General features: G+C 40.7%; 1 protein-coding gene across 1 annotated transcript in view; it reads right to left on the bottom strand.

Annotated features, from left to right (window-relative positions):
* Nucleotides 1-996: 996 nt before the first annotated feature.
* LOC135204714 (platelet binding protein GspB-like) overlaps nt 997-9,073 on the bottom strand; it is a 44,859-nt gene continuing 36,782 nt past the window's right edge. Inside the window, 4 exon segments of the mRNA XM_064234870.1 lie at nt 997-2,286; nt 2,288-3,784; nt 5,659-5,835; nt 7,742-9,073. The exon segment at nt 7,742-9,073 is cut by the window's right edge and continues 2,097 nt beyond it. Coding sequence (XP_064090940.1) covers nt 1,519-2,286; nt 2,288-3,784; nt 5,659-5,835; nt 7,742-9,073 — 3,774 coding nt within the window. The 3' untranslated portion in view covers nt 997-1,518.

The raw sequence follows: 9,073 nt of genomic DNA, 5'->3' as shown, positions 1-9,073 counted from the left end.
CATTCAAAATAAGGCCACGAATTGTTATTTGTCTGAAGAGACTCAGAGATGTCGCAAATCCTGCAGTGGTTGCATAACTCCATCATAAAAGCGTTCTTGAAGATGTCCTTCAGGATTGAAATTGTATTTCAGAATTCACTCATGATTGGCTTTTGTCCCCATTATTATTTTCCTATAACCTCAGAAGGAGACCCTCTCGTAGGCAAGTTTTGTTAAAAAATGGTTGCTGCTTCAGCGCTAGTAATCTTGTAGAGAGTCTTCTCTATTTTTCTGATCGCAGCTTTCTCTCTGTTATTTAGACTGGTGAGCAACGCACTAAAGGGCATGGTAAAATTTGGTAGAGTAATTTTCGGTGTTTGTTATTGCTTATACAATGTGCGCTCTCTCTCTCTCTCTCTCTCTCTCTCTCTCTCTCTCTCTCTCTCTCTCTCTCCTCTTTCCAACGCGACGTTTCGTCCAGATCTACAGGACATCTTCCAGCAATGACTGCTGAGGGACTGGGTTCCAGTGGCGAGTCCTTCTCCTTATATCCTGTGGTTGTGGGCTCTTCAAGTACGGTCTGGAGAACACCTGGGGCAGGTTGAATTTAACCTATAACAAAATATTTCATAAATAATTTAGAAGACAGCTGGATGATATGTCGTTAATTTCCTTTCAGTAATTCTAATTTTCTCCTCTCCTCTGATGAGATGTCAATATTTATCTCATTTATGGGAAGTTATTCTATTGTCGAAACACACCGGAAATAATGTCTTTTTCCAAAATATTTGTTCATCATTAAACATCTGTCTCTCCGTTGGTAATCACTGCTATCTTATGAAGATGAAAAAGTATATGACTAATTACTTGCCCTTTAATTTTTCTTTCATTCTTCTCTTTCAAATTCCATATCTTTTGAAATGATCAGTAAAAAAAATGTATTAAAGAGACTCTAACGTTATATAGATTTGGAATTGTTCTCACAAAGAATATAAATAAGGGGATGATAGAAACACATTTAATAAAGCCAATGATTTTCTTTATTTCAGTTCTGTCTCAATATTGGCGACCTCAGTCAGCACCTCACTTGTTTAATACTAGTTTTACTTACAGCATATAGCCTAGAATACATATGTAGAAGTACATTTCAAATACTGCTTGATAGAGAGTAAACTTAGGTATGTGGTCAGTTCCAGAAATTTAAATAGTATAAATAGGGAATAAATAAAGTGTTAATGTGAAGACGTCGAGAATCTTTCGCCATATTTGCGCAGGAACGAACTATGTTAGGGGATGGTAGACTGTAACAACTTAAGATACTATTTACAGTAGAGTGAATTATATATATTTTTTACATCGTACTATCTTGACAACTATACAACATCTATTATTACGCGCAGAAACTACTTCCAGATTGGCATCTTAGCACCTCCTAAGTACTCACAAATAAATATAAGCACAGGCTTCTTCCTAAACCCAGGCTCCCAAGCTACAAGACGGGAAAATTTGGCACGCAAGGACTACTAATTATGTACATATTCATTCGTTTGACCTATTGATAGTAACGGATCCAGTGGCCTCGTAGCGGTGGACTGCAGGCGTGAAATGGGAGATCACATTTGAAACTCTCTCCGGCGACTTCACAGAAACAGTACGCGAGAGAGATACTTGTGATGGTTTACGGGGAGCTAGGGCTGGGGCTGGGGCTGGAGCTGGAGCTGGAGCTGGGGCTACTGGCTTGGGAGCAGCGATGGATTTAGCTCTAATGGGAGCAGCTGGAACTGCAGGTGCTGGTACTGTGGGAGCATTTCGAGAGCCTTTGCTGATGACAACGCTGCCTGTTGCTTCATACCTGTGATCAGCTGGATTAAAGTGGGAAATTACGCTGGAAGCTCTTTCAGGGGTTTTGATAGAAACTGTGCGGGAGAGAGATAATTGGGACTCGGCCTGTGGTGCCGGGGCTTGGACCTGTACTGGAGCTCTTACGATGGCAGGCTGAGGAGCCCGAACAACAGGTTCTTGAACTATCAGACGTCTTGGTGTTTGAGATTCTTGGTTGATAACGACAGATCCAGTTGCTTCATATCTGTGGTCAGCAGGAGTGAAATGAGAGATTACACTGGAAACTCTTTCGGGGGTTTTTACTGAGACAGTACGTGACAGTGATGACTGGGCCCTAGATGATGAGGAGATTGACTTTGCATTAGATGAAAGAGCTGCTGCAATTGGTTGACTGCGGGCAGGGGCAGGGGCAGGGGCAGGGGCAGGGGCAGGGGCAGGTTCAGATCTAGGGGCAGATACAGGAGCGGGGATTGCTGGTTGTGGTGATCTTACCCACAAATGTATCAACAGATTTTCGTGATCCAGAAGAACCGCTGTTTATGGCAACGGATCCCGTAGCCTCATACCTGTGGTCAGCTGGTGTGAAGTGGGAGATAACGCTGGATTGTCTCTCAGGGGTTTTCACCGAGACTGTACGTCTTAGAGATTTTTCATCGGAAGAAAATGATTGTTTTTTCTGTGACACAGATTTTACAACTGCTGGAGCCACTCTTTCGGGTGCTTGAACTGCAATTTTGCGGATTTGAGGGGGTGCAACAGCAGGAACCACTCTTGCTGCACCAGAAGAAGCAGATCTTGAACCTTGATTGATATGAACAGATCCAGTTGCTTCATACCTGTGATCTGCTGGGGTAAAGTGTGATATTACGCTTGAAACTCTCTCTGGAGTTTTGATTGATACAGTTCTACTAAGAGAAGATTGGGATCCCGAGGAAACAGCTTGAGATACTGGAAGCTGTACTGAGGATGGTGCAGGGGCAGGAGCAGCTGGCACAGAAACAAATGATGCTTGTGATGATTTTGATGATGCTGAAGAGGAGGATTTTTGATTAATGTTTACACTCCCAGTGGCTTCAAACCTGTGATCGGCTGGTAAGAAATGGGAGACAACACTGGATTGTCTCTCAGGAGTTTTGATTGAGACAGTGCGAGACAATGAGGACTGGAATGAGCTTGATGAACTGGCAGGTGCAGAGGCTTGTTGGGATGAGCTTGATGATCCAGACGCCTGCTGGGATGACCTTGATGATCCAGAGGCCTGCTGGGATGAACTTGAACTAGAGGATTGAAACTCAGCAGAACCGAAATCTTGTGCTCTTGATTCTTCAGAAGATGCTTGGTTGATTGTCACTCTTCCTGTTGCATCGAAACGGTGCTCATTGGGGGTAAAGTGGGATATCACGGAGGACACCCTCTCTGGAGTCTTAATTGAAACTGTTCTAGAAAGGGATGACTGGGAAGATCTTGAACCAGAACTGCCAGATGCGCTTGATTGTTCTGAGGCCGCAGCTGATGAACTGGATGCTGACGAAGACAAAGAATGAGACGAGCTTAATCTTTGGCTGCTTGCTCCTGATGCAAAAATGCTCTTGGCAGAGCCAGAGGAGCTTGAGCCCTGGCTCTGTGACCTTGAAGAGGAAGAGTGAGATGAACCAGAATCACGGATGACAGAGAAGCCATTAACGTGAGCTTCGGGTCCCATTGACATCGACATTGCTGGCACGGACCCGGACGATGATGACCTTTCAGTTTTCAGTGCTTCAGCAAAGGAATCAGCAAACAAGGCAGCTGAATTCTGGTCGAAGTTCATTGCTGTGGATTCAACGAATTGGTTGTTGACCCCTGAAACAGCAAAGTCGGAAAACCTGGTGATTCCCTTGTTGGAGAACACTGTGGCAGGAGCGAAGATGTCGGGCCTTAGTTTCTTCATAGCGATGCCTGAATCCCTGCGGGTAACTGTGACCTGTAATCAGTACAGAGGGTTAGTTAGACAATAACAGAAATTTCTACCAGATTACTATTGACATAGCTTAGGTTCAGAAAAAATAACTTTCATCACAAAGATTTAAATGAAAAAAAAAAAACTTCAATAACATACATACCAATAGTCTCTGAAAGAAAAAGGAAGAGATTTCGTTTCACAAATTTTGTCCTTTGCAAAATTTTACCTCCTGTTGGTAATTGACGGAGTATTGAGTCATTAATTCTTAAAAATGAAAGTAATGCGTAGTCGAATTTAAGATGCTTATTTAAGATGCTGCATTATGTTTTCTGGATTTTATAAGTTGAATTTTAGGATTTTTTAGAAATTAGACCTTGAACGATAAGGGTTAGTTCTGATGCAAAGAAATGTTATCACCTCCAGTGAGCCCTTTACCAAATGCATTATACTCTTGGAACTTTTGATATATGAATAGCAGGTTATACATAGACCAACATATACACATACTGCGTTCACACAGTAACATACACACACGCAAACACACACACACACACACACACACACACACACACACACACATATATTATATATATATTATATATATATATATATATATATTATTATATATACACAGATTGTTATATATTTTTGCTACATAACTTTCTCCATCATAATAAACTCAAAATAACGAAGAAAACAATTGAAATAAAATGAAAGGAAGGATTCTCTAGAAAAAAAAGGCGGAATACTCAACAGAATAGAAAACAAACCACTATTTTAGTTACGAGAAAACTCTAAGTCAACTCGATAGAAATTACTCCCACTACAGTTATTAGTTACTTTACCCATCTCATATACGGAATAATTATTTATTACAACTTCCTATTTCCACTGTAGATGGATGGCCAAACGCTGATATTTCACCACCACTACTATTGCTACTACTACTACACTACTACTACTATCCACTCACAAACTTTATTCTCCATTCAACTAAACCCCTGCACCAAAGATAGGGAAATTACTATAGGTGAATACGTCTACGTACTGCACTACGGTTGGAAACTCGACCATTATCTCGCTAATTGCATACTGTGAATAGTTCATAAACTCATTAAGGCCAAAATAGCTTAGCACCACGAGTTAATGGTGTCTGCTAATTACTCTGTTGGTCACGAGACTACAAACAGGAAGCGTTCCGTAAGTCGTTGATCAATATTTACATACCTATGAAATGACAAAATCAGTGTAAAGCTTGCGTTTGCTTCCACTGAGCTTATAAAGGCTTTTTCTTTTCATGTTATTATTAAAATCTATGAAATTTTTTATGTTTGTAACAGGCAAACAGTGTTCAGTCTAGGTCTAGGTGAGTTTAACTTATGGCGTGGGGTGCTTCACGAGTTCACGTTATGGTGCACGTGAGTTAAAGTTATGGCTTAGGGATCCTCTACATATGGTCTGGGTGATTGTGAGTTATGGCATAGGTAGTAAGGAGTTATGTTTTGGGTGATTTCCGAGTTATGGTACATGGAGTTGTAAGTGACAGTCAAGGAAGCTTCAAGTTAGCCTGTGGTCTAGGGGAGCTTCAAGTTAGCTTATGGTCTAAGGAGCTTCACGTTATGGTCTTGTAGAATTCAAGTTATAGCCTGGGGAGTATGAAGTTATGGTCTAGGAAGCTCTAGTTGACATCTTGGCGAGTTCAAGTTACGATGTAGGTGAGTTTCCAACCTTTACCACAGAGACAACTCAAGATGACTAACCATGCAAGAGAATTCTATAGCCCCAAAGACGTGTGAATATATCTACTATACTCTTCCATACAAAAAAAAAAAAAAAAAAAAAAAAAACGCATCAAAGGAGTAGATTGTTTCTGAATGCTGTATACAGGCGTGTACCTGGTATCCCTTGACTGGGTGGGCAATGTAGGTGTAGTTATACAGGTAGGCATCGGGGAGGAGAACCGTGTACCATCCACGGGTAATGCCATCTTCCCCTACCCACTCGTCACGACATTGGTAATTGGTGTTTTCGTGGTCCTCAACGCAAAGGTTGAAGTAGTACTCGTCCCGCACCTGAGAGGGGCATACAAGGAATACAGGTCTCTTCGGGTTTCTTTCTTTTGGGGGGGGGAGGGTTGGTGGGGGTGTGGATACAAGTGCCTTATAGTTCCTCGTGGCCGGCTCAGGGTAACATGCATGAATGTAGATTTTCTTTAAATTTCATTTAAATGGCATAATTCTCAGCGTTTATACATGTTTCATGTCGTAATTGCAAATTATATCGGTTTTGTATAATAGTTTAGATTGTGTACTTTTTGTATAATTTAAATTTACGTCTCGTGTAATTTTTTTAGATTAATAATGTTTCGCATTATTATTTTAAACTGATAATGTTTTGTATCATTATTTGAATTGTATGAGTTCTGTATCATTTATGTGACCATAGACGTTGTTATTTATGATTTTTGTAGAAGAATTTACATACTATTTTCTTGTAGTGTATAGGGCTAGTATTATATATGCTGCCACCTGTTTTTGTTTCAAGTATTGGATATGTCAATGACTGCGAAAACGCCTAAAAAATTGGTATTTCCAGAGAACTGTATATGTTCTAATTGCACAAGTGAGAGTGAAAAATATCGATGAAAGCATGCAACAGAAAATGAATCACATTGAAGTATTAAAAAATGATATTACTGTAAAATAATATTGGACAGGTTCGTAACTGAAATTAGTTGTTGCTTTATCTTGAATTTTTCTATATTTTTACGCAATTTTCGCAAGATAAGGAGCAGAGATAGCGGAGAGCACTAATGCTGTGTCTCCTTAAACGTATTACTGGCATCGATATAATATCTGATATTTTTGTTATCCTGGTAAATACTAAGCAGAATAAATAAGAAAATTTTTCTTACATTTTGTTCTAACTGCATACAAAGAATAAAGAAAAAATGAAATGGAAGGACAAGAATTGGTGTGCAATTTTAACAACTAAAAGTGCTACTTCAAATGGGTACATTCCATGCTGTTTCTATATGGCATGCGTAGCTACTTTTATTTTCTAAAGATAACCACACAGTGCTAGGAGAAAGCAGCTATATTTTCACTACAGAAATGTAACAGTTAGAGATTAACCTATGAAATCAAAAGTAAAGAAAATACATAGCATCGAGCTCGTTGTCAATAAAGGAGCTTTGCTTTGTACCCCGAAGGTATAGCAGAAATTACAACGATAATGAAAATTAATAAGAATGCAAAACTGATTTGACCATTTTTCTTTACGTCAACAGGAGGCATTACAACAGTGAAATACAATTTGCTACCTTTAAAGGAGAACGCGGGTACTTTCACATAAAAATGTAAAAAGTAAGGTTTGATTTATATTCAAATGGAAATTGGCATTAGGTTATAAAAGGAGCTTATTTCATTTTGTTCGTACATAATCATTTTTCAATTCAAATGGAGAAATAAATGTTTTCGAGCATACTGGTGATTTTATGTGCTATCTCTGAATTATTCGAAAGCAAAACAACTAGTGTACGCCATTTTGCTTTGTCAGAAAAAAACTGATGACAAAAAGAAGTGAAAGAAAAATTTACCGTTCTTCAAGAAATACGTCACTAAAAACTATGACATGAAATAATAATGCAGATAAATCTCAAACGTACACGAAGTACAAATATCACCTTTATTTCTCTATAAAAATAATAAACCTGTTATAAGCAGTGCGATCTCATTTTCAGAAACTAATGTGTTCACCGCAGTTGTGAAAAAACATAGCTGTATGAGCTGTTCATAAAGATGAATTAAAATAGTTTCCTTGTGCTCTATAGATATCATTTTAGTTTTAATGGTATAATGTCTATTACAAGTATAGATGTGCGACATATATATTGCTGTGTGGTGAAAAGCACATGAAGCTCTCTTAGCAAATGCAATGTTATATATATACACCTTTTGTTATGAAGCTGCAACTTACCCCATCGTCAACCTCTTCCTGTCTCACTTGAGCAACTGCTGCGCCTGATGCACGAGCCTCTGCTCTGAAGGCTTCCAGTTCAGCCTGAAGGTCAGAGGACAGAGATGATGAACTGGCGTGTGTTACCACTGGAGCTAGTCGAAAGGACCCTGATGATGTAGACTGAGATGACGTAAACCCGGACCCAGAGCTGGAACCATCAGCCCTGCTGTGTGAACCACTTTGAAAAGCCGATGAAGAAGAAGAGGATTGTGAACTAGCGGCTGCTGCACTAGAAGATGAATGACGGTCTTCTGAAGAGGCAGATGACGACTGTCTAAAAGAAGATGCTCGATTTGAAGCGCTGGAGGATTTTGTGAATGCCCTTCCAGACGAAGATGAACCAGCAGACGAAGATGAACCAGCAGAGGAAGATGAGCCAGCAGATGAAGATGAGCCAGCAGATGAAGATGAACCTGCAGACAAAGATGAGCCAGCAGATGATGAGCCAGCAGACAAAGATGAACCAGCAGACGAAGATGAACCAGAGATTGTTACACTACCAGAGGCCTCAAAACTGTGATCATCTGGTGTAAAGTGGGAATGAACATCAGAATCTCTCTCTGGAGTTTTAACAGAGACTGTTCTTGTTAACCCAGATCCTGAGCTTGATGATGAAGCTGCGCTTGAAGCTTGTGAAAGAGAGGCGGCCTGAGACCTTGAAGAGGAAGCTTGTGCAAGAAAGGCAGCCTGAGACCTTGAAGAGGAAGACTTGACAGATGATGATCCTGAACCTTGGTTAATTATCACACTACCTGTGGCATCGTAACGATGGTCTGCAGGTAAGAAATGGGAAATTACATTTGTTTGACGATCTGGAGTTTTCACAGAAACAGTTCGGGCAAGAGATTTCTGAGCACCGGATGAAGCACTCTGTTGGCGTGTAGAAACTACAACAGGAACTGGGGCTGGGGCTGGGGCTGGGGCTGGGGCTGGGGCTGGGGCAGGGGCAGGATCTCGACGGACAGCAGCTGCAGGGGTTTCACGAACAGGTAGTGGAGCTGGTGAAAATCGAGCAGCAGAAGATTTTCCTGAACTGGATGTAGCCTGGTTAATTACAACACTACCAGTGGCATCATACCTGTGATCAGCAGGAGTGAAGTGGGAAATAACACTTGAGACACGTTCTGGTGTTTTTACTGATACGGTACGAGCAAGGGATTTCTGGCTGGCAGTTCCAGTACTTGCAGTTACTTGGAGAGGAGCAACTGGGGCAGGAGCTGGGGTCTTCTTTACAGATGATCGTCTAGGAGCTGAGGGAGCTGGGGAAGGTACAGGAATTGGAAGGGGTGC

The sequence above is a fragment of the Macrobrachium nipponense genome, chromosome 24 (assembly GCF_015104395.2).
Source record: "Macrobrachium nipponense isolate FS-2020 chromosome 24, ASM1510439v2, whole genome shotgun sequence".
Lineage (NCBI taxonomy): Eukaryota > Metazoa > Arthropoda > Malacostraca > Decapoda > Palaemonidae > Macrobrachium > Macrobrachium nipponense.
Note: the sequence above shows the minus strand (reverse complement) of the source record. Positions and strands in the feature narration are given on the sequence as shown.